This window comes from Photinus pyralis, unplaced genomic scaffold (genome assembly GCF_008802855.1).
Source record: "Photinus pyralis isolate 1611_PpyrPB1 unplaced genomic scaffold, Ppyr1.3 Ppyr1.4_LG4, whole genome shotgun sequence".
Classification (NCBI taxonomy): Eukaryota; Metazoa; Arthropoda; class Insecta; order Coleoptera; family Lampyridae; genus Photinus; species Photinus pyralis.
The window spans coordinates 11541231-11568766 of NW_022170511.1; the positions used below are offsets into that span (position 1 = coordinate 11541231).

The 27536-nt window shown below is 36.2% G+C and overlaps 1 protein-coding gene and 1 long non-coding RNA gene across 2 annotated transcripts; one reads left to right on the forward strand and one right to left on the reverse strand.

The window, feature by feature from the left end:
- The first annotated feature begins 244 nt into the window (after positions 1–244).
- LOC116169937 lies at positions 245–11520 on the forward strand. The gene is made up of 2 exons (XM_031486150.1): positions 245–388; positions 10974–11520. The coding sequence occupies exons 1-2, from the start codon at positions 368–370 to the stop codon at positions 11484–11486; spliced, it is 534 nt and encodes a 177-aa protein (XP_031342010.1). The 5' UTR covers positions 245–367; the 3' UTR covers positions 11487–11520.
- A 15171-nt stretch (positions 11521–26691) lies between these two features.
- Positions 26692–27248, reverse strand: LOC116169774. The gene is made up of 2 exons (XR_004145066.1): positions 27156–27248; positions 26692–27104 (listed from the first exon to the last, which is right to left on the reverse strand). It is a non-coding gene; the product is annotated as an uncharacterized LOC116169774 (long non-coding RNA).
- Positions 27249–27536: the final 288 nt, after the last annotated feature.

Consider the following 27536-nt stretch of genomic DNA (forward strand, 5'->3'; position numbering starts at 1 on the left):
CCATTTGCAAATAGCGGCTTTAAAATGTAAATAATCAGAATCGACCGTTTCCGTAAAGTTTCTAAAGTTCGGAGGGTTGAATTGACATTTGTTTGATAATAAACATCTTTGATACAATCGAGAGCGTCGAATGGCGAAAGTTTCCCGCTGATTATACATCCGCGAAACTGTTTGCTTTCGGAAGATGAAATATCGTTAATATTCCCAACATTGTCATGAACTAACGCTTTCTCTTTTCTTTCTTGCAGCAGTGGACTTGGATTTGTGTTCGAGCAGTGTCCAAGATGCGTTCGTTATTGCTGTGGAACAACAAGCGCGGGAGCGACTCGAGAGGCTCTCGGCTCTCAAACGGGTTACTCCCGTCGACATGACCAAACTTTCACAACAGGTAATGAATATTTTCAATAAATGTCGTCGTGACTAGTCAAGTGGAAATGTATTTCCTTCACGCAAGGAATAAGGAGAACAATCCCAGGGAGTTGTGGATATTATCGATTATACAGAATTTAAACAAGGGAGGTTTCTGCTTGAGAAACTAATGTTTATCTATTTGCCTACTCAGAAGGTGCGAGTTTCCATATTTATCTAATTACCTAAAGCACGCCCGATTGGCTGCTCTAACCTAAATTTCACAGATTTCGCAATCCTTTTTTAGATTCGAATTAACAAAACCCTTGCGCACTGTTAACTAAGTACCATATCGACAATATCCGCGACTTTTCGTGCATCTACCGATTGCGGTCGAGTACGGTACAATCAACACTTGACGCGACACCACTGTCTTCTTTTCTGTTTGACTAAACCGGTAACTTCATACCCATACAAAACATAAGCATTTCCAATGCTAAAAAGACCAAAAAATCCTTTTATCTATAGCTAAAAGCATTACAAGTGTACACACAAATCGTGAAGTCAAACAGTAATTAGAATTACACGCCTCGTTTTCTTGTGCTCCCCATTTGATATCAAATAGGCAAACATTATTCCAAAGTAGATTGTTTGTACAGTTTAACGTACCTTATCTTTTAACGCAAAACAAAGGCTATTATTTGCAATATTGATTTACTCGCATCATATCTTGTACCTAGAACAGAGCCAGCTTGAATGCGGGAACGTATGAAAGCAAATCGTTCAAGCGTTTGGCATTTCAATAAAGCAGCCAAAAATTAATTTACGATTGTTGGATGAACGTGTACCTATACATCACTCTAAAATTAGTCCACATTTTAATTCCATAATAATGACCTCAGGCAAAGTAGAGATGGGTGTAAATTTAAATTCAAAAGTAGGTAATTTACAAAAACTCGTAGTCAGAAGATACTTATCGAAATATACTTCCGCAACACAAAAAAAATATACTAATTACAATTTGGGCCTATGGAAAACCTTATGCACAAACGTCATTTCACGTAGCTTCGACGAAATTACCATTGAATCTTGGCGACGGCCGTCTGAATTCAGAAGGGCGCTTTCTGCCAATAATTTGCGATCAGGTAAAAACACTAAACAAACAGAGGAGCATATAAAGTGTGAGAAAAATCTAACGTTTGTCACGTCGAGCAACTCGAATACTGAAGTTGTAATCAACACCTAACGAAAAGCAATAATTCAAATGATTTTAAACTAGCAAAAGCAAAATGTTGATCGACAACGAGCCGTCGGTAAGCGGTGATGTACCTAATCCTAATTTTGGGTAAATCGGTGTTTCGTCAAAGGATTTCGATGTAGATAACAATAATCAGGTAGACAACCACGAAGTAACATGAAGAAAAGAGAATAAACCAGAAAATAAAAGCCTAAAATCAGTATGTCATGGTTATTACGCAATTGCTAGCACATACCGTAAACAGCTTAATTTGTAGAAATATATCAGCAAACTACACGATGGAATTTTACCAAAGTATAAGATTCCAAAATGGCCACAGCACACATAATGGCGGCATGTTCTTTCACAAGTAACAATCGACTCTGTTCTACAGTACAGGTAGTGAATAGTACAGTGACTTAAATTAAAAGTGAATAGTAAATTTGTATGACCTCTACCTCTAGCGGTAGAATATGAAAAGTGTTGCCAACAAAACTAACTACAAGGCATTTTCACGAGAAATATCTAGATAGCGCAACGGTTACTAAAAGGATTATAAACATTTAAAAAAACGTTACAGATGGAAGCAACGTAATGGCCTGGAGTTTGGTAGGAGAAAAGTCACATGGTCGCGGGTTGGTAGCTACCCTTTCATTCAAGGTATCAACGCCGTAAAGATGAGCTTCGAGATTAACCGGAGTTGGATTCGCAACGAGTTTAGTTACAGTTATTCCCATCCCTAGGCTTGTTGCTTTACGGCGAAAGTATGCGACGAACTTTGTCCGTGCACAAATGGCATGATAAATTAAATAAACAGTAGTGGAATAATGTTTATAAATTAATTTACAACAAAAATAAATAAATGTACAAATTATAGTCACTAAATCATGTGAGTAGACGAAAGTAGCGGCAGTCGGCGGTAGCATGGGTGTTCTGTTTGGCGGACGGTGGACTCGAGCGCCACCAAGGGTACGGCCTTGCCCATAGTCAAGGTCGGAGGTTGCAGCGGTTTGGCGGATCGGTCTTGGAAGCCTCGGACAAACTCAAACGGCAGCTCCACGAATTCTAAAGAGCAAGTGGCGGCCGGCTACTGGTGATTGTAAAACAAAATTAAAGTGCACAGTAAATATCTTAAGTGGGAACAGTAAATAATCGGATTCGGTAGCGGTATATACGAGAAAGTAAATACAGGAAAGCGAAACAATATCCCCCCCTATAATCAATGAAACGTAAAGTCACAACAAACTACCTTGCAATTAAGCCGAGCAGTAGAAATTACTGTGCAAGAAAAAGTAACAGTTGTAGACACGGTGCGGTAAATTTAATGTAAAAGCAAAAACTAAACGTGTGAATGCAAAATACATTTACGGAAAACTCAAAATTACGGTACCTACTTACAAAACGTAGCTAACGAAAGTGCAAAACGCAGAAAAATCAACCACAGATACAATACACAAGCAACAGGTTGCTAACCTTATGCATTTCATTGCATTCAGGTATATTTAAAAGCGCCATCTAATAAGCAGCAGTATAAACATGTACATTCCAAAACTGTAAAATTACGCTTATGGATTTATGCATTAGATTTTGCAGCAAAAGCTCAGTTTAGCTCCTATCATATCATATCGCTGTAATAATACCAATAATAAGGAATTCGAATTGTGCCAACTTTAGCGCGTTAAATTTTTTGCAGCCACATTTAATGAATAAATCCATTAGCGTCATTTTACATGTTTACACGCTACTTGTTTATACTATTACTTAATAGAGGGCGCTTTTAAGTATGCCTAAATGACCAATGCAATACATAAGGATCGCAATCTGTTGTTTATATCTATGGATCAACTTGCTATTCGGCTAAACACCAAAAGCGATCGCTGATTTAAATAAGGTACGGTTTCCAGTAAGTAAAGTAAATTTACGAAAAATCTCAAAAATTACGGTACTTACGAACGTCGTCTAAAAATACAAAAGGTATAATGATCCCGTCTAAACAACTGCTTTGCCTTTTATACGAGTACAATTCGGCTATGGCATGGAGAGATCGACGGTTTTCCAGCTTTTTTAATTAATTGTGCGGCTTGCTGAAAAATTTGTAATTGATATCAGCGCATGACCTTGCGGTTTTAATGCTCGTTTTAATTTACCATAGAAACAAAACCCTGCTAATAGTGGCTTAACATGGCTGAAATTCTAAAATATTAATTTGCCTCGTCTTCTAAATGACAAGAACTTTCGGACGCGACAAAGACAATTGAAATACCCTAACGGGAACGGTTGCAAACGGTGAATTAATTGCAGCTTTATTAACGGTAGCGGCGGCCGAAACACAACTATAGAAATTAAATCAAATACCTTTACCTTCTATCTTCAATTCCTAGAACCAACACAAATACTTTCGGCGCGACACTTTTTGTAAAGATGCCCACAACTTAAAACGCTTGCTTCTAGATACCGGCTCCACAAATATACGATGCATAACTTCGGATATGAAACGTCAAGGCGAAAAATAGGTGCTTCGTTACAAGTCTCTATGAACATCAAACAATTCGTTAACTTCCACTTGAACAAATGACCAAACATGAAAATGAAATGCCAATACCGAGTGTTCGCGCTGTTACGAAGTTAAAAACACCCATATTAACGTAAACAACATGGTATCAATTGTTCTTTTATCAAACACATTACTTTTAACACACCTAGTCAGCTTTATCCAACAATTTTGCAATACCATATAATTCCATAAAATAATACACCTGCACATTTCATACAATTTAAATGTATTATTAAATGAAATAAAACAATCAATCTTGGGCGTCCATCTGTCTTACACGTTTATGAGACGTTTTACGGTTGTGTTGAACTTTTCTGAAATTTTCTGTCTCACAAGAATTTTACGGATATGCAGATTTTATTCGTTGGTTTGTGTATGTTTAAGAACGAACTCCGGTGTATGATTAAAATGAAAATTTCTGTAACTCACTAGAATGTCAAAAACGTTATTTATACTTACACCAAGATCGTTGGAAAAAAGACCAAGAGCATTATCTTAATGACCAAGACATGAATTTGATGCATTTTTTAACTGTATTTAGTTTTTCTTGTTTAAATATTTTACTGCAAAAATAAAACCCATAAACGTTTTTTGTGCCCATGGGTATTTTTAGATATATCCTTATACTATTTTCCATTATCTAAAGCAACAGACTGCTTGACGAATACCTACTTCGACTATTTCGGTACAGGTTTGGGTATGAACTCAAAAAATTTCAGTTCATCTTAATATACTATTATCGAGCTATACGTATTTCAAGTCGGAAAAATTTTAATTAATCTTTTTTATCTAAAATTAAATTTGAAAATTTTTATATGTTCTGAAATGTATTTGAAAAATCTTCCAAAAATTAAAATCTCACAACGCGAATTAAATTAATCGATTAAATTAAGTCCAAATTCCACGAAATAATTGAAAATTCTGAGATGTCCTCGGAAACATCATCGATCACGTGATTCGTGAAAGGGACAAGAAAAATCGACATTGATTCCACTTATACTAGATACAAACGATTCAAGACAATAGCTAAGATAATAACCCATTTTACGTTAGCCAAGATAAGAACCACTTTATCCTTACGTAGGTACATAATATAGCGGCAGGCGTGCATAAAACCAAATAAGGTCGCTCATTAGTTACGTCACCGGAGGAATCCACGAGTGCCAGGTACTGGAAGGGAGGGTGTACTATTAACATGTAATCCACACAAAACAGAGATACGAACGTCACCCCCAAATTAGAAATTAATTACGCGTTTCATTATTATTACCGCACTAACCATGAGAGTTTCCGCACAAAGCAGCTCGAAATGACCACAAATTAATGTTGAAGAGGATTAAGATCTTGCACTTGGGGAAGGTCATTTTATGAAAAATAGAAAAAGCATTGAATTCTACAAAAGCCTAAATGTTCTTTTTAGTTTTGTGTTGGGTGTTTCTTTTTGTTTTATGATTAGCTGTGTTAAATTTGTCTGATTTTGTTTGCTTCTTCCCGTAAGCGTAACAGTATTGGCGGCTACACACAAAGAGCCGAAGCCATCGAAAATTTTATGAATGCGTGACGGGAACAAACCCACCAACCTGTCTCGGGTCGTCTACAAAATTGTCGTTTCCGCTACGGCCTAGATCCACAAAATTATTTTTGTAATACGAGAACGTGTCACTTGAGTGATCTGCGATATGTTACAAGTGATGAATAGGGCGAGGGCTAACGCACACAGCGAAAAGCGATTAGGGGTGGCGCCTTACGTAAAATTTGGTGGATTTCTTGAAAGCCATATCCAGTTACCCTTAACCTACACCCTTAACATACACGCATTATGTATACTTGACTTTATCAACGTCACCAGAGCCTGAGCAATATGTTCAAAATATCGATGTTACTTTTAATAATTACCTACTCACCTCACTATCTACACATAGGAATTATTTTTAAAACAGCAAGTACTATTAGATGAGTATTACTGAGAAGTACTTGAATATGAACTTTTACCATTTAATATAGATATACCATACTTTGGTTATTAAATGCCCTTTTGTTTTGTTCAAAATTTAAGAGTTTTAAATTGGTTTACCATAAACGCACAAACCGTTTTTGTCTCCTAAATTGCGTGTGACAACCTATTCAGTTGGGCGCCTCTAATCCCTTTACTCTAAAATAATCTTTAAAATCAATCTAACGGCGACATTTGGGTACATACTTATCGTTTTTCCATGCGTCATGTCAGATTAATATTAATTATGTTGTCTAATTAATAAGTCTGCCGGTTCGATTGGCTGATTTGACGTATCTAATTACGGAAAATTTGGAAGCGAAAGCATCTGCATATAGCGGGCTACACAGGTTCTCTATAAAACCGTACTCTCTGCCTGTCTGTTCGGGGCGGTTAACACGATGAATCAATAACAAGTAGAATCTTTAATTCTGGCACGTTCGTCTAGAAAATCGATAAACAATCTGAACGATCCGATAGATTCGAAAAATCTACAGAAAAATTTAAAGAAATCGACAAGGTTGAAATGAGAAAAATTGAAAGAAAAATGGATTGCTTCAAAGAAGAGTGGAAGAATATGGACATATGGTTTGAAGACTTTCCAATCCTCCGATACTTTGTTTCTTTTTCTGTTCTTCGAAGTTTTTTGAATTTTTCGATTACTCTGGATGCTTGGGATTCTTCAGATATTTTGATCTTTCTGTGTTCCATCGGCATCGTTGGTATCTTCGGATTCTTTCATTTCTCCGAAATCTTGTAATTTTTGTCTATACTTCTAGTTTCGTACGATTTTTCAATTTTTTTCAGTTTCTTCAGATTCTTGGCACTTTTCTTTCTTAAACATTTTTTCGATTCTTTTAGATTCGTTTCATATTCCTTTTTGTAGGGCATTTCCACAAAAATAAAAAATAAATGCGCTATTGTGGCCACTTTGTCCGTCCGGCTGTCCGTCCGTTCGTCCGTCCGTCCTCTCGTTCGTTGAGACGATACTAGTTTTTTTTATCTTAAGAGCTATTGTTCTACTTTTTTCGCTAAATGGTTCGTTATGGTGTCGAGGCTTGCACCGAGGAAGGAATTTTTTCTGCATTTATTGCTAAAAAAGTTATTGTAAAAAAACCAACAAACCGTTTTTTACATGTTCCATAATTGTACACTTTTGCCGTTTATTAACGATCCTAGAGATCATTTATAATTTTGTATGTCTGTCTGTCTGTTGGTCTGTTCGTCTGTCCCTTTGTCTGTCTGTCCCTCTATATGTCCGTGTGTTTGATAACTTTGGTTAGAAATGTCTGATCGCTTTGACATCTCCGTTATGATGAACTGAATTGCATGAAATTCAATATGGGCATAGCTTTAGCCATATAATACGCAATGCCAAGTTGAGTCGAATCGATTCAAAATTCACAGTGCTCTTTTTGCATCTCGACTATTTATAAACCGAATTGCAAACTTTTTTATTTATAAAAGTATTTGAATGAAATTTGATACATAGGCACTTGGAATAAATGAAAATCTAACGCCAGTTTCAAATGCGCAGTTCCAACTTTCTTATTTAGAAAAGCATTGAAATGAAATTCTTCTTATAAACAGAAATTGAAGTAGCACGTCAAAAATGGATTGCACATGTGCAACGCTATCTATCTTTCATATTTGTGGCGGATTTTTACGATTTTAACAGAAGTTGCATCTTACAAATGGGAAATGAATGCAAGTGGAAATGCGCATTTTGTAAGTCGTTTACGATTACTTTTTAACTTGTTTCTGATTCATGAGACCTCAGATTGTTCGAATTATTCAAAATCATTTGATCGAATCTTTCTCGTTGTCCAATTTCAGGAGTATTTAATTTTTTCGATTTTTCAGTTTCTTTAAATCTGTGACTAGGTATTCTTAAAATTACTTGAATTTATAAAATTCATTAAGTGCCTTGAATTTCTTCACTTTTCTTACAAAACTCATTGTAACTTGAAAATTATTTCTTCAACTCAGAAACCTCATGCATTACAGCCACCTTCAATAGCCTATTAGTTAATTTGGGTGCCCTGGATTGAAACGCCTTTTTTATGGAACTCCGGTCTCGTGACGGGACAGGGGATTATTTTGTTTTGTTTTCCCTCAAAAGATGAGATACTAGAGGCCAAGGTTGTCCTAGATATTCGCCCTTTAGTGCGACGGATATTTAAATACGTGGTCAATTCAACTTAATAAATTGACATGAATTTACGGACGCATTTGCATTCTTGACGCAAAACAGTCTCATAATCAGTTTACTGTCTCGAGAATGAATTTGCTAACCTCTTTTGAAGGGAAGTTAATCCCTTCGATCTGCACGCATATCCTTTAAGTATTTATTTTCGTTTGGGCGATCACATTAATTTTAATTGTGTGATGTAGTGTGTCAATTGAATCAAAAACAGTGGTGCCGCGCAATTTTCTACTTAATTCTTCTTGCTACCTCGAAATTTTCACGTTAGGATACCAGTACTTGCTGACCTTTTCCAAACGTAATCCCCTCGGTTTTTTCGTAATTTAGTTTAATGTATCCACTCACTTCCGCCAGAAAAAGAGGTTAAATCGACCACATCGATTCATTAACCCATGCCTTGTGCATGTCCAACTAATCATGCACGCGTTTGAGCACAGCGCTCTATGATCTCTTCATTAGTAAGTTTTGGTCACGCAAAACACATTAAGATTGCATTATCACCCGTCAGACTGGCGCTGATAACTTTTCTCGTGCCATTAACCGATCACGACGCATCCGGAAACCAGTGACCCGGCAAATACATTCTTCTCTTCAAAATATTTCGGTCCGGTCTATCTGCTCAAGTGGTGGGATACTCTTCACTGTAAAGCGCTATTAATCTCAAATTTTGTCAATAAAGGGAACGCGAGAAAAAGTGCCTTGTCCAGCTGTTAATATTATGGATTATTTATTTTTGTTGTCATTAGGTAAGATGATTACTACTACGATATAGACAAAAGGATTAATGAAAATCATAGGATCTATGGTTTATTTTGGTTAGAATTATAGTTCTGTGGCGATTTTAAGTTGGCAAGAGAGTGAGGACTGCGAAATAGTGGCGTGTGGTCGTGCTGAAAAGTCTTTAAGAAATAACCGAGTTAGTGGCTAATTCTTGATCCTCGAAAAGGATCCTAACAATATTCAGAAGTGGGATATAGAACGTCAAGTGTATTGTGGTCGATTAATGAAAGATCAAGCAAAATGGCGACTGGCCAGACGAAACTAAATTGGGAAAATGCGAGAATCCACTTAGTTGCAGGGAATAGAAGTTAGTTTCACGTAAGGGGGGTGAAAATCCGTTTGCGGCCAGAGTTTGAATTCGAGTTCAGGTTTGACTTACGTGAAAGTGTGTCAGTTTCGTGGAGACGCATGGAGAAACGAGTACAAACGTATTTGCATGAGAAACTGAGATTGTGCAACGTGCTAAATTTAACCTTTAAGAGAAAATTGAGTCTGAATTGGAGAGAAAGTATTAATTTCGTGTTTAATGGTCAAGGAACAAGGCGAGGCATGGTATGGTATCCTTGGAAAGAGTAACACGACTCGGTGAGATACAAGAATCGTGGCGACTGGAGAAAACTAGAGACACGATGCCGCATGTAAAGTCAAAGAGCGCACACAGATGGTAAACTGAAATAAACAGTGCGATGTTTCTATTGTGCGTCCGAGGGACATTATGCCAATGAATGTCCGCGTCCGAAAGATTATAATTTGTGTTTCAAATGTAAACAACCGGGTCATACAAAGGACTACTGCACGACACGGAACCTACAGGTAAAGAGCACACCCACACATGAACGTTCTGCTGAACAGACAACGATAAATGCGAACAATTCCAGCAGACACAGCGTGATGGATATCAGCGACCACTATTAGAGACACCGTGGTAGCTCCACCTCCTGTATACTCTCGTCCCAATTGAACTCAAAATCCATTGCCGTCATTATCGCGGGAAGCGCGTTCTACTTGACCATTTGCCCGAGGCCACTGGGCCGCGTTTAGGGAAAATACAAAACACGTTAAGATGCCAAGGAATTTTCAGAAGTGAACTGATAGGCGATGCGGTGATGTTGAGGAGTTTAAATTTCTCCCGGAGAGTCATTTCGTCATTTCACCACAACAGCCCAGGTTAGTCAGCTGAAGCTATACAAACTACCTAACGAAGAAGAAGGCGCATCCGATGACGAAGATGTGTATCTATCAGAGTACAGTCCAGGGAGAATCTTGATTTTTAGTTTTTTTTGTAATTAAATTATGATGTTAACTTACCTACAGGAGGACGCAATGTTGGCAGGACGCCCGAATTGATAGCATCTATGGTTTATTTTGCTTGGAATTTTGTTCTGTTGAGATTTTTAAGAGAAGCGTGTGATCGTGCTTAAGTTGATCCCGAATTTTGAATTAAACAATTATTAAATAACCGAGTTTGTGGCTAATTCCTGATCCTTGTTTATCGAAAGGAAGGCTAACACAAAGAAACGCCTCATATCCGTTCACTTGCGAGATAATGTTAAGATTTATCGACGACAGCGAGTGCAATTTTAAAATAAAATTGCGTTGGTTCCGTTGTGGCTAGACAGACGCCACGAAAAAAATGTAGTGTAAAAACTTAATAGTACGGAAATTGTGGTAGTGGTATTGAAATTGATTAACGATTCGGACGTCAGTATCGAGGACTTAATATAAAACTGTTCAAGTTTGCAACGTGAGAATAATGCCAATGCCAATGGTTGTTTCAAATTTTGTTTGATTGTGTGTCATTAAAATTGTACAGGTTATAATGTATGTGATGGTGATACATCTTTTTTTGTTCCAGCTAAATCAGCAAACGACAACAAGCGAAGACTTGAACGGTTTTTTAAGCAACTCCCCAATATACGTGACATCTTTGACCGCCACCGAACCTTTAAACAACAACCCCACCGTAAGCAAACCAAGCAGCGGAGCGATAACGACGGCGGTAGTCTCATCAAAAGAATCAATCACAACATCAAAATTATTGCCTCCGAATCAAACGAACGGACATAAATCTAGTGATATTATTTTAACTCAGCAATTTGGAGATAATTTAGATTTAAGTAAAGTGCCAAATGATGTTAGAGTAACGACCGCGGAGAGGGGTAAACCGGTAACGTTATCAAATCAAAATAGTAAGGACCCCCCGCCTCAATCGTTAGATATAAGAACATTAGGTGATAGAAGATCGTCCTCGCCGTTTCAAAATGGCCGAACGGAAGTGCTTATAGGAGCGGAAGACAATAAGCTCAAAACTACCGCTATTGTTGAAAGCAATAATAATAAATTGGCAATCGATCCTGAAATTCGGTAAGTGACTTTTTTGTTACCTTTTGATTTGAATCAGCAGAATATGCCACAGAATTTATTACAAATGTAAAGTAGTAACAACAAATAACCAATTTAAACTATTTGTAGGTATTGCTAAAATATGGTACGACACTTTTTGTTTTATTACCAAATGGAAAGAATCATGATTCTACCTACATAGCTAGTAGGTACCTAGCAATTAATAATGTAATAAGGAGGTGTAATTAAATTGTTATCAACAATTTCTATGGAATAACGCAATTCTACATTAAGGTGTCTTGCTAGAAAATGTATGGGAACTATTTAACCTTGTGAAGATGTAATTTATATTTTAAATTAAACATCGTTTAAAATCAGAAATGCGGTTTCAACAACAAAAACAACAACCAAATCTAAATTACATTCAATTTGGGATCCAAAGCGATTTTTTTAGAAAATAAACAATAAATAAAACTTTATTCACACAAAAATGAAAAATTAAGTACCTACATTCATTACTGTGACGTAAATTATCGGAATACTAGATTTTGACTTTTTAATATAATGTTAGATTTCTTTCCTCAAAATTTACCTGCGGCTAGCTCAATGTTATTGTTATAACTCTTTTTTGGAAAGCAGACTGTGCTCCTTTACCGGAAATAAAATATTTAAAAAATCAACAAATTCACTCTATACACGGTGTCAACAAAAGAACATTTTTGTTTTTCCAAAGCACTCTTCTCAAAAAATTAAAAATTGTATTTTTAGGAAAAATGTGATACTGGACCACCATGTGTGATATATCGTTGTAAAGAGAAAAAAAGACGTAATCTCAAAATGTGAAAATTCAAAATGGCGTACATAAGAAAAACTAAAATTGCCACGTGTTTCTCCGTCATCTTGAAAGTTATTAATAACAGGATGCCATATTTGAAATCTCCATTAAAAAGTGTCCGAATAATGTGTTAATTAGAAATGGGTACTACGATTAGTTTATCATAACAAAATTAAAAACGAAAATCAGACATTTTCGTTTTTTCGCGATAACTTCAAAACTATTAAAGATATTTCAAATTTCTCTTCAGATTCTTATTCAGCACGAAAATTGGCAACTTTCTATCTCTTAAGATAAGTGAGATCCCCATAGTGGCACTCGAAAAAAAACCTTTTATTAGTTTACGATATATTCTATAAAAATGGACAAAAAACAATGTTCATATATTTAGGCGGACTGTACTCCTTTTCCTAAGAAGCATTTAATATGCTGGCGATATATTTTGAGTAGGTATTTTCAAAATGCGACCATCGTAGTCCACATCGTCTATTTGCGTTATCCGAATCGACCACGAACCATGGCCGCCAGCATTTTAAATGCTTCTTGGTTAGAAATCGGCATTTTAGAAAAGATTACAAATTAAAAACACTGCACTTTCTTAATGTAAACACAGCAGAATAATTTACAAATTACGGCTGTTATTATTTTATAATGCATCGTGTTTCATTTGTTTAATTTTCCAAGGCCTACCTAAAAGTGTAGGGTCCTTTTCCAAACAATCTTTCGCGCCAGGGACAAATACAGGAAATACGTCAAATAAGATATTATTTAAGCATTTTTATTAATTAATTAATTAATCTCATTTTCCCAATATTTGTGGTTAGGAACTAGATTTTGAAAAACGGTTTTCACCAGGGTTTTCACTGACCTGTTTGGGTGTTATTTGACTACTTTTTCATAACGAAAAAGTCATATCATTCCATTTGATTTTTTTGATTTTTTTAGGATTTTGGATCATAGTGTCAAAACATAGTGGCGGAGAAGGATTCAACTAAATTAACTATATTTTGGTTGATTCTTATGGCCCAAGGAATGCTCTATTTTCAACAATACCAAATTTGTTACAATCGGTCAAACGGTATAGAAGTTAAAGCAGGTTATTGCAAAAACAATTGAACGCCCCACGCCATCTTTGTTTTTGAAATAACTAAGTTTATGTTTTTACGAAAATGATAGATAAACTCTTTAAAAATGTTAAAAAAGAATGTTTAAGTAGTTTATTATGCGAAATTTAAAGAAAATGCAATTTTAAAATTTAAGATGGCAGTTACAACTTGAAAATAAATTTATCTACGAGTAAAAAATTACACATTCACGGAATTTAAAGTTTCGAATTGTCAGTGTTGTGTTTATCTACGTTGCCAACTTAAAATTTGTCAACGTGAAAGATGTTGCCAACTTCAGACAGATTAATTCTAAAGTTTCCTGTAGTTTTTGTTAATTACTTTTTAATTAAATTAAAGCCCCGAAATAGAAAAAATAGTATAAAAAACACGTGTTACAATGCTTTATTGTAATACTCCTATCTTGCGGACACTCGTGGCTCCGCTTCGCTACGCCACTCGTGCCACAAGATAGTCGTATTACAATAGGTCGCATTGTAACACTTGTCTTTCAATATACTATTCCAGCGATTCTTCATAAGCGATTTACCCAATAAATTTTTTTACCCTAATTCATACGACAAACGGTTCCCGAGATATGGTCGAGGAACAGTCTTATTGGGTCACCCGGTACAAAGTACAATAGGTACTACTCAACACTAAAAATCGCGCAACCCTAAAGAGATCCAACTCCAGACCTTTAAATGCCGGAAAGGAGCGTTCAGTGGCTTCAACTATTAAAATTTAACGTTACTCGAACTATCTCATATCAGTACTTACCATTATACTCGATTTTATTTTTCAATAGAAGGGTCACTAAATTTAGCCGCCCCCGTGTGATTTAAGATTCATGTTGAATTTGCGAATTGCGTGATTGCCAGTTAGGGTATGATTTGATGTTTGGTATTCCGTAATACCATAGCAATAGCATTCTCTAAACAATCATCTTACCATTTACCATGCAATGAACAACTGCAATATCTTATTCTAAATTACTGGTAGATGCTCATTTCAAATTAACAAATTGAAATGAAGTCTAACGAAGATTAATTATTATTGCAGTTGTACCATTATCCGTGTACTTAGTTTTACGCAAATGGACACGTCTTTCCATTTTGATTACAGCAACCTATTGATTAATGTAAATGTAAGACGCCATTTACTTCTTGAAAGTGCATTGTACTCGTACTCGATATCTGTTAAAGTTAACTGAAGAACGCCGTTATTCTGTATTGCCTCTAACATTTATACGTGTTTAGAAGGAAAACCATGTTCGAAACACTTTCCTTAACTAGGAATGGAACATCAATTTCATTTTCATTTAAACTAACGTAACAGTCACCCAGGAAGTGCTCACAATAGATTATTACAGCCAACTGTTGTCTTCTTCGATTTGGATATGATAGCAGATCACGGAGCTCGAAGGTTGTTAGGTATAAAAAGCTGCTATCATGGAAGCAGTATTTGGAAATTTTGAAACTGGCGTTAAATTTTCTTTTATTCCAAGTGGCTATGTATCAAATTTCATTTAATTACCTTCATAAATAAGAAAGTTTGCAATTCGGTCTGTAAATGGTCGAGATGCGCAAAGGACACTGTGAATGCTGATCGATTAGGCTCATCTTTTGGAATTGTGTTTTATATGGCTAAAGCTATGCGCATATTGAATTTTATGCAATTCGGTTCATAACTAACGGAGATGTCAAAAGGGCCTACTTTATTTTTTGGGCTACATTGCCAATTCACGAACTCCGATCTACAAATTTTATAAAGAACCCACCTGCAAAATTTCATCGTAATCGGTCCATTCGTTCATGAGTTATCGTGCTAACGGACGGACGGACGGACGCTAGGAGCTCGTTAATAAGTTTTGAGTTGGATCCATCGTTCCTCGAAATGGGGGTTGAAATATATTGTGTGATCAAAACTCTCTAAACCTTCCCCATATAGTTTTATTCGTTGAAGTTTTTTAAAAGTAAAAGCGACTATAGTTTCGGCGTACTGCCTTCTTCTAGTCGCCTGATGATGGCAGTACGCCGAAACTATAGTCGCTTTTACTTTTAAAAAACTTCAACGAATAAAACTATATGGGGAAGGTTTAGAGAGTTTTGATCACACAATACTCGTTAATAAGGCCTAGGAGGGACGAAGAAAGGGGCCATAGGTAATACAGCGCCTTCCAACATGAGTTGTAAAATGCGCTATCAAACTTAGTAGTGCACCCTCCCCCCTCCAGCATAGTCAGGAAGTTCAGGAAGAGAATTCCTATAGACGGCTACTTTTCTTAGGGCCAAATTTTTATGTTATGTTTTGCAAGCCATGCTCACTTGGGACTTTTAATTTTCATTGATAAAAATGTGGGAAGCAAAAACCGGTCATAATTTTCAAATGTAGGTGTATTTCTGAGAATATTTGTGTGTGTCACAATCCTTCTTGGGTAGCCTTTTTTATTGGGAACGAATTTCGATTTTTTTAGTCGGGCACGTTTTTTTTTGCATAAATCACGTATTAAACGAAAGTAAACTTTTGGAAGGCAATTTTCATACAGCGCACGGAAAAGAGGATAAAAACACTAATGAATCTCTTTCTACCTAGCCAGCGTAAATTTCTCCTTCGTCATTGATGGAATTTCTCAGAAAGATTAAAATTCCGTTTAAAATGAAAATCCGCAAATGAATAGGACCGAAGTGAGATTTACTCAGGTAGCGGTGTCATAAAAGGAAACATGCAGCTTTTAGTCGCGTGCACCGTCGTTTATTTACATAAAAGAAAATGTAAATAGTGACGTATCGCGTTGCCGTCAGATGGATTTTTTTCTTATAGAAATGCAATGAACTTTAAACTTATGCAGGTACTCTACGGTGGTGGACAGACGAAGGGAAACGTGGGAGTTTATCGTTCCATTGTTTTGTGTAGACAGGTGTGTCGTCTAAGCTTTTACATTTTTACCTGTTGCTCGACGTCAGAGCCCTGCAGGAATTTCACCCTTGGAATGGTCGAGGGTGCGTGATACCAAAAAGGGATTTTTCAGAAACTACGCGCGTAGTTCTGTTATGATTAAAGTCGATCTTGTAAAGCCTCATTAATTTTGTGTAATCTAAGAATGCCCTGACTACTCTTCTGGTCCATTAGAAGAAACGTTCGAGTCCGTCGCCCTTTTTTGAATCGGTTTGTAGCATGGAACGTGCGCGGTTAGTTGCTCTAAACTAGTTTCCTATGTACCTGTTTACACCCACTTGTTCTGCAGTTGGTTAAGTATAGAATCTCCTCAACATTCTTCGCTAACATGTTATGTATGTAGTTAGTTTCTTGTAGACGGTCATATGTTCATGGTCATTGTTGGGAATCGGTGCCGGTAGTGAGTTGACTCGTATCCAGATCTAGTTAGTGATTGTGACGCGCCATTTATTGTTTAAACAAATGATAAAATAAATATTACCTCGCCACCCACTGTGTTTACACTGAAACAAAATTCCCATTTAAGATGAGGATTCTTAAGCATTACTGGTAAGTGCCTTTCCATGTTACACTTGACCTTATCTCAAGAAAGTTTACGGTAAACTAGGCCCGTTTAAAATTACCTTAGAGGTACTTGAACGGTTCTGTTACTCGTTAATTCCTTGTCATTAATTTGTTGACCACTTTCTCATCATTAACTTTCTTAGCGCTAGTCGTTCCAGTTTTGTTTGGTGAACTGGCCTGGCCATCCAGCGTTTGACTTAATGACACACTATCAAACTGTAATAAACCACTTTGGGGTCTTTAAATGATGTTCGCGCGCTTAATTGCGTATAGATTCTCATGTCGTAAAATTTAGTTATTGAGTACACCAAAAGACGGATCGTTTTATGTAATAATTTAATAATGTGTCAGGGAGATAATAACATAAATCGAGTAAGTAACATCCGAAATAATCGCACAGGCACAAAAGAAGAATATCAGCTGCTTAGGTATCTTTTTTATACAGTGGATCCAATTACCAAAACGAATTTTGTAATCAAGACAGGCACCCTGCGAAGAAGATCGTAACGCGCATTTTCTTACCCTACCGGTAACAAGTCATGCATTTTAATATCGTTGGCGTTTCCTGTAAACGTTAACGTCTGTTTTTACCTGGTAGATCGATCGTTGAAAATATGAAACGGAAACATAAATATTATAGAGAGTGAAATTCGAAATCAAATCACAATAAAAACTTTCGTATGATGATCAAAATGGAAAGGTTTAATTATCTCGGATCATTGAAAATCTTTCGAGATAATTTATGTTTCGGAAACATTATAAATGTGGGAAAATATATCAAGGTGAACTTTTAATTTCGTTTCTTAATTATGACTGAGAGAAAAGAACTTATTATTCAACCACTGATTATTATTATTTAAATAAATTTCAACGACCGAGAATATTCAACAATACTGTTTGGCAAAAGGTACTAGTCGTACATAAAACACAATCTCGAATGGAACTAATCTAATTCATCAGACCGGAAAACGCGCCAAAGCACAGAATGAGATAGTAGCCTTCAATAGGTAAGTGAAATTAAGCCTTTGACATGTCGCAGCATAACATAGAGAAAGCTCTACTCGCTACTGTATAGCTGACACTAGGTACTAATTGATGTAAACACGCTGGAATAACTGGTGGAATAGTTTACTACCAAAACCTTTAAACCTCGATCTGTCCAATTTTATACAATTTATTTCGAGTTATGAATTAAATTAAAAATTCAAATGTCTAATTAAGCGAATTTTCAGTTACATGGTATGTTCAGAATTAAATTTCCATTGCCAACTATGGTGCTGAATTTTTTAAATCGCCCACTTCCACCACTTATAACTCAAAAACGGTTGGACAATTTTTATGACCTATGTTAGATTCGTCTCCGGCCCGAACAGCAGATTACGCGGCAGAATAACTATTAAAATTTCGAAAAAAAAACACGACCAAAATATAAAGAAAATAACGATGTGCTTTAAGAGTGGATTTATGTTTGGTGACGAAATCGCACTGGACACATTTTAAATCCTTGGAAACCTTGTGTTTTATAATTAGATTTATCATTCGTTGCATAGTCACACTGGACACATTTTAAATTTTTGGCGATAAAATGCTATTGGGCATGTGCGGTGCAAAATATATCTCTGCTTGTGTTAGGTCTGTTGGCACACTTGCTCCTTATTGACAGTAGGTAAATAGGAGCCTATATACGTATAAAAATAAGAAATTAAGAGTATGTATATGTATACTTTAACTCTAACTAACTCACAATACTTTCAAATATTTAAAATGTGCACACTGTAATGGCATATGAAACGGTTAGGCCTTGTTAATGTACCCATATATGCGAGCTTCGCCGGGATAAGCGATACAACGTTCGTCGGGTCTGCTATTATCTATATCAGTGGTTCTCAAAGTGGGAGCAAGTTGCCGCAAGCACTTCATAAGGGTGCCGCGAGATTTTTAAATATTTACTTAATAAGCTTAAAATTACATAAATTAAAAAAGGAATTAAAATAATTATAAAAAATGAATGTTCGTTTTTTATTACAATTTTGTTTTTTAGTATGGGGAATCGAAAACGTCCTATTTTGGTTTTGATCCGTAACCATATTCAAGGTTGTTGAGGGTGTCAACATTTTAAGAGTTATAACGGCTTTTCGCATAAACTGGCCAAAATGACTCAAAAAACTCTACAAAAAAGTTCATTGCAATTTTTTTGTGGGTTCCTTTGTTTTTGAGAAGTTTTGAATTGAAAAGTTAAACTATTTATTTTATTTCACTACAAGACGAAGTTCTTTTGTTGCTTAATAAACGCCTCTTATTATTGGTTTTGTTGGAAAAGGTAAAGGTATCTCCCACTTAAATCCAAGACAATAAATTCGTCAAAAATGGTGGCATAATCGTCAGTTGCGTGACTCATTCAGATTCTTTTATATACTGCGGTTATACGGCTTTCGGTTCGAAATTTAACTACGAAATTCCTAAACAGCGGACGAAATTTTTTTGGTAGTTACGGGTCTAGCAGGAATAGCTGTAACAAATCAAAAATTAGAATTTGCAAACCAAAAAAATTCAACTGTAATTCACCACGGACCACAAAAAAATGGGCGGAGGTTCCTGTAACTTAGTGGGTACACTCGAGGGTACACTGTTTGAATATTTTAGAAACAGAACTGTTAATAGTTTTTTTTTAATTTTTAAAAACTATGTCCAGTGTCATTATCTTCTCAAAAATACTCAAATAAGACTCTCAAAAATTGGGGTAGAAATTTTAAGAAAATGAAAAAATCAGAAAGAGAATACCCAAAAACCTAATCCAAGAATTTTATTCCATTAATTGTCACCCTTTTTAGTCTGCAGTAGTTCTAAAAATAAAGCACTTCATTTCAAATTGTGACACTAAATTAGTATTCAAATTTCACTAATTGCTTTTTCTATTGTGTGTATTGACCCTCTTTTCCGCCGCTTTGTCCTGCAAATTACATACATACGAGTACATACTTAGCAGAACAATAAGGTAGGGAATACATTTCGAATTCGGATACTAAATTACTGACACACTAAGTCGATTTCTGGTGTGCTTTTCTATCTACATGGACAGGAATGGAATACAGAACAGGAGCAGGTCTTGGAGGACGCGGCACGAAAAAAAAGCAAACAAGGTCGCAGTAATAAAATATGCTTGTTCAATTAGATAAGAACTAAAGTAAATGAAGTTACTCAGATTATGTAACTACGACTCGGTAAGGCCTTCGGAACGCAGATAAAAAGAGCTTTTGCGATTGGCACAGCATTTTTTTAATAATTTGTTTTTTGGGCCGTCTTTATGCAAATAGCTTCAACTAAACGTATCTGTTGGTGATTTCAAAACTTTAGTGCCAATATTTCAAGAAAGGAGTATCGGAGGAGGTACTTGTTGACCTTCGGTGTATATTTTGTAGGTATTATCAGGAATAACATTTTCCGATTCACATCGCGTGGCAATTGGTATTCCTTAGTATACTCAAGATGTTTAGGGCGCATCCCTGCCTGTTTGAGCCTCTTTATTCCGCATTGGGCTCACAGCCACACAGTTTTGTTATGATTCGCTTAGATCTTATCGGCTGATCTTTTAAGAGACACCCCATTACTAGCCCCACGCTCTACTTTCGTCCATTAGACACCACAGAGACCTGTTCGCACCATCTTCTCTCTCTTTATCTAGGAACTTTCTCAGGAACCACCTAGAACTTCTTGGAGAAATCCTGCGCTCTTAGACGCCACCTAAATCTTGTTCCTGCTGTCTGAGACTATGTTTTTTGAAATCATAGAAAGATTGTAGCGGTTTAAGACTCGGACTCTAACCTCACAGGTTGAGTTGTTTCTTTTTCTGATGATTTAAATTGATTGCAGAAAACTGTAGCGTTTTTCGACTTTCGGGTTTCTTTTTGTGGTTTCATCGTCATCTCATTTCCTGGTGTATTTTTCTCACTCCTTTGGCGGTAGTCATAATTGTGTTTCCAGTCTTCACCTTGTATCTAGCCACCATTTTGCTTCTTAATGCAATTTGGGGTTTCCGATCCACAAGTCTCAGTCTTGTCATCTTGTTTCTACTACCAACTTACTTTCTGGTTAACTCATTAACTGTTTCCAGGGTTTTTGGAATGCAAACCATGGCTGTCTCGTCACGATCCTATTTCTTTACGAGGCAAGTTCATAAATATTCGAAAACGGCACTTGATAAGTGCCTACAGAAGTGACTACTTCTTTGTCTCTCACAATCTTTCACTCCTTTCTTTTTACCGCGATCTATTATAGGAAAAAAACGCGCGCTGTGGGGTTTGAACCCGCGTCATCATAACGGAAAAGCGGTGGCTTTTCAATGGCGCTATGCACCGTCCTATTTCATGTTAAATATCGCTTATATAGCAACAAATTAATCCGTACGTATGTGGCAAAATAAATAGTACTGAAATTATGAAACGTTTCTTATTTATGTATTTACTTTACATTATATAGCGTTCCAAACATTATTCATGACGACGTGCTAGATAAAACAGATATTCTTGACGACCTCTGTTCAGTTTCAAACAGTATTCGTAGCATTCGCGAAGGTTCACAAACATTGAATAAAGGTTGTTGCATGGCACGAAAATACCTTGAATTTTAACCCGCAATTCCGTAGTCCCATATGGTGGTATGGTACGGAAAACTGCATCTTTCAACATTCCCCATATGTACACGGTGGTTCAAATTTGTAGATTAAATGGGGGCAAAGTTGTCCCCTTTTTCGACTTAAAAATGCATTTGACATTTTTGAAAAATAACTGAGATATCACCTTAATCTGAATGTGTTATTAGAATTTTTGTAGCACGCTAGATTTAGAAGCTAGAAGCTACTACTTTTCTTATGGACGCCATATTTGATTTTTACGGAATGAGATAGAGGACGCAAAATAAGGAAAATCGTGACGGGTCACACTCTATAGTCGCTACCTTTACACAAATTTACAAGAAAAATGTCAAAATCAAATGTTTTGCATTCATTTCTCAACAAAACATCCACGGGTAATTAGATGTTGCTGAACCAACATGGTTATGTAGGAGATTCAAATGAATTTTGTCCTCTATTTCATTCTGTAAAAATCCAATATGGTGACCATAAGAAATAAGAAAGCAGTAGCCTGTAACTTTTATATCTAGCGTGATATCGAAATTCTGATAACATAGGTATTCAGATTCCCCGAAAAAATGTGGCCATAGAAGGTGCTATCAGGAACCGGTCCATTTCCCTGTTCCCATCGTTTAAGTTGGGCAAAATGAAAACGAAATTTGACATTTTCAGTTTTTGGGTGATATCTCGGTTATTTTCAAAGATTTTTCACAAATTTCAAAATTTTGTTTATCGTCACAAGAAGGGGCCCCCATTTAACCTGCACGGCACCTCCTACTGTTACGGACATCCGAATGGCGAACTAAAATTTTGAACCACCCTGTAGGAGTCGGATGGTGTTAGGTCTGGTGAGTGCGATGCGAGGTGCGATGGATGTGAGAAATCAGTGCCACGTGAAATAAACTGTTCAACTCAATCTAAAATGATTGCGCAGCATTCCAAAAGACTCCCTAGCCGCGTGACAGGTTACGCCGTCCTGATGAAACCATTGTTGATTACGTGGTAGGTTACTGGCACGACAAAATCGCTCAAGATCATGCAGGAATGGAGTAGCGCTCTTAATACAATTTAACGGGGTTCCATCGTCATCGTCAACCAAATACGGGCCCAATATGCCATGTGAGGATACAGTATACCAAATGGAAATGGTATCACGGTCACTGAAGGGATTGGTCGACGGTTAGATCGAGGCGTTCGTGTATCCATTTAAATGAATATGGCGAGGAATATGGCTTTCATCCTACAACCAAGCATTCGACAAGAACGACCCGTCCCCATAATCCGTAGTTACGTTCGTAGTATTCGGCTCTTATCCGCTGCAGTCAGACGCTGTCGGGTCTATTGTCAATTGTGTATGCAAATTCACCAGTGATATTCATTTTGAATGATGACCTTCGCAGGCTCCGCTTCGGCGATTCTGATTCAAAACCGAAACCTTACGATTACCCACTTTCGGAGATACGCCAGACAAACCGAAATTTGCCGATTTCGTTTTTATTTTTTTCTGATGTTATTTGAACAGATACAAAAAACACTTTCTCAGTGCCACTTTTTGGCTCTACAAGACACCTTTGAGAGATTTTCAGTACAACATTTCGTTTCGGAGAAATCATCAACTTTATTTTTTTTATATGGCTCGCAAATAAAAAAATAAAAATAAATAAATAAACACCTTCATCGGGCCAATTTTCCATTTTCCAGGAAATTTGTCCGAGAGGTATTCCTACATGATTAAGGCGTTGTGCGCGGGTGCACCATCCTGTTGAAACCATCACATTCCGACTTTTGTTTTTTGTGTCGTATTTTTGTATTATGTATCTTATACTTAAAATTTTAATATAACACATTAGATATCTCTCGAGATATCTAAAATTAGTACATAGTTTTTGAGAAAAATAAACATTTCGGTTTTTTGACTGGAAATAAGGGCGTGAAATGTCGCATCGTAAAAATATTTTGGTTCGATCAGAAAATCTGTCCCACTTTTATGTGTAAAGTTAAAAACAGTTTCCCAAAAACGTCTAAACAGTGCACTGTACAGTCATATACCGCTGGGATTAATTTCGCTTCTCTAATGATCGTATCTAGTAGTTTGTCCCAAGACTTCTACAAAACAGGAAGCACTTTTACTTAAGTACTTACCTACTCGTTTTTACCATGCCGAATGTAATTAACTACCGATATCCTTTTTAGGCTTCTTTAACGTCTAATTTTCCCATATCATTAGATGAGCAAGAAAGTACATTTTGTAATTGAATTGTTATGAGAGGCGCAAGCATGGAAAATTGTCATAATCAATTGTAGGAATTTTGTATACCTATTTGGATTTTTCTGTTTACGAAACACAAAAAGTGGTTATGCTTATGATAACCATACATTAGGTATAACTACATGTATTATTTTAATGACTTACTTATCTACTAAATAGTTAGGTAGTTGTTAAAATTGAATGCTTTGTTAGTAACTAATTCGAAAAAACCCGTAATAATTGTCGGTAAATCACTGTCTCCACTCCATGTTTCTTCTGGTTGCAGCTGCAGTACACAGAACGTGCAAGTTATAACGCACAGGCATAACTAATAAAGGAAATCAAAAAAGTAGCACAATGCACGAATAAGCTGCCATACTTGTATTTCAACTCTATGAAACTTATATTTCATTAGTTAGTCCTTTTCTGATTTTTTTAAATTCTATGTGTAGCGTACGTACAAAATCAATGCAAAATGAGGTGCAAATTTGATCATTACTACGAATGTAACAAGCTGCTACATTTACATAATACAGAATATGCGGCAATGGTTATTTTACATGTGGAGTCAGCACGCTTTGAGTGAAGTTACGAAAACGTTGAGTTGGCAAAATAAGTGATGTCTTGCGACCTATAAACACTGACACATATCGTGTAAAGTAGTGTACTACAAATACTACGCCATTCATAAAGAAGTATTGTAAGGTGTACCTATCACAGAAAACAGAATTAAGTTAATAAGTTTCCTTATTATTTGAGGTGAGTCACTTTTGTACCATCGTTATTAGGCTAAACCATTGATTACATACTACGAACTATATAATCAATGGCTAAACTAACTTATTGCAATGGACTTTTGATAACTTACTCCGTTTGACTTTTTGATGTCTGCGTCTGCCTAAGCCCTTGCTTCGAGGTTCGAATAGTCAAGTTTACAAGGTAGGTGAAATACCAAGTTTCACTTTCGAACTTGATAGCTATATAGTAACCAAAGAACTATGTTCTCCAGTTCTCTTCCTAATGGTAAAACACACCAACGGTCATTGGTTTTATCCTCTTCATCAGTGGCGCAATCAGAAATTTGCTTTGGGGGGTGCTAGAATTACGAGTTGTCTTAGTACCTACCCTTTGGGGGGGGGGGGGTTGCTGAAAGAAGTAGTCCAAAACTCAACCTCTTGTATAAAATGATAATCAATGAATTTATAGCTAGCATTTCTTTGGTAGGCGATTTTTGTTAATTCAAAATAAATACCATTTTATTTTGTCGTTTTATTGTGAACTTACTTCAAAAACATTGCGATTTTGGACGATTTAAGAAACCCTCAAATTTTGCGATTTTGGGCGATTTCCAGGGGATATTTAAGCGATACGTATGAAGTAAACGTTGACAACCCTGACGCTAAGATAACTGGAACATCGAATTCATTTCATTTGTCCACTTCTTGTCTATGTGTAAGCCCTTACTCTCTTTAAAATTTTGGGGGGTGCTTTAGCCCCAAAGCACCCCCCTGGGTTGCGCCACTGCTCTTCATAAGCGTTAGTCATCACACGAGCATTGATTTAAATAATTTTTACTAGCAAATGAAATGAAGAATATCATTGCATGTCTTTCTCTGTTCTCGTTCTCTGTATCTCAGCTGTTTTTAAAGACAGAGCTTTGGGTTTTTTCACGACCCTGTGCCACTTTTTTTGTGAAACTTTTAATACCACAAACACAATCAATCTAGCTGCGTTTGTTAATGAGATACAGGGCGAAAAGTTTGACTTGGTGAGCTGTTACTACCCATGTAAGATAGAAAAAAGTTAAAAACTGCCTATTTTAGATATTTTTACGTAGAATCCAGTGGCGTGGTTAAAACATTTACTGGCCACCGTTTCTGAGATTTGATGAAAAGTTGATAGTTTTTTAATGCAACACCCTGTATATCTTAACGTCAACTTTTTGCATTCATTTTCCAGATGTACGAATATCACAACCTATATTTCTTTTTATTTTAACCATGAATCAAAAATAAAAAACTTATTTTTTAGTGTTTATAAATAGTATGCCATGGATTCATGGAGATTTTGTTTTGCTTATTGTATCCATGGTAACTAAGACAGCCGATACCACGGTATAAGATAGTATACATCGTGGCCGATACCAATCAATATAAATGTGCAAAATATGATATATAATTATATAAAAAAAATGTAGGTCTTTTTCACACTATATCTAAGAAACAAACGTAGCTAGATTAATTCTGTTTGCGATGTTAAAAGTTGCACAAAAAAGTGGTACAGGGTCACGCACTACAGGTTCAATCAAAATAGGACACACGGTGTATTTGGACCTCTCATATCTTTCTTGTATGATTCACTGTTTACCTTCTTTTTTTTAACTAATCAGCCGTCTGCTCAGGAAATGTAATGTATCTATTTGCTTCATCTATAATTGACTTATCAACGCATTAGGTAAAGTATATAAAAGTATATAAAAAAAACTGGGTAATGGAGGGACCAAAACAAATATGTTTTCTAAATAAACATTAATACCCTGAAAGTCACATTTCTTTTCTTTAAATTGTTTCTCGGCAATATATCGGAGGATCCAACTAAAGAATTTACTTAGGTTTTTTGATTTTGGAAAACTTCATACACATTTCTCCGAATTTCACGAGATTTCACGGCATATTTCTCAGATTTCATGTCGGACGTCAACAAATAATGGACTCCCGAGTACACTTCACTTTTTAATTATAAATTCAAAAAATCTAATTAATATTTGAATATTTGCATTGTGTTGCATTTTTTTTTGTTCGCGATTTTGATATACCTGGTATACCAGGTATAATGAGGGTGGGGGTTGTAACCACGCGGCGATGCAATACTTTTTTTTTTTGTAGCCTCGTGTAACAAATGCAAACGTGGTACAACTAATTGGAAGGATTGGGGTTCGTTGTTGGAATGGAGGCCAGAGGATGGCAATCTCGAGGCAAGGAATTCACAGTGGACAGTAGCAATAATAAAACAATTCTGTGATGTCAGAAATTGAGCAGGGACAATGGAAAGCGCTTTCTACTGGCCACCTCAATGAATTGAGTATAATCTTGCAAATTTTAAACACTGATCGGTACACAATAATGTAGTTAGTGATAACAATTTTGACAATTAACAATATGAAATGATGCGTGTAAGTGATAAGTGAATGGTAGGTGGAAGACGAGGTGAAAGACTTATCTTTCTGACGAGGGCTCCCTTTAGAACTATGTTCGTTACTCCGCAAGGGGGTGGATTTCTTATGGTTCGACTCCGTGACTCAAGAACTAAAATTACAGTAATTGCGCATTGATTATTAAATGAGTAAGCATACTCACGTCCATATGTGGACTTCCTGATATTTAATTTTGTGCAGATTATGCACTTATAAATTACTCAAATGATTTTTTTTTTTTTGAGTTGGATCCATCGTTCCTCGAAATGGGGGTTGAAATATATTATGTTATCAAAAATCTCTAAACCTTCCCAATATAGTTTTATTCGTTGAAGTTTTTAAAAATAACAGCGACTATAGTTTCGGCGTACTGCCATCATCAGGCGACTAGAAGTGTATCACAATATAGCAAATTTGAAAACATTAAGAGCTAGTACTTACTGTGAAAGTTAACAGGAAAACGGTAAATTACAAACGTTGAAGACGGATAAGACGAACATGTTGTTTTTTAATTATAAACTGGCCGAAGCCAAGTGAAAAACCT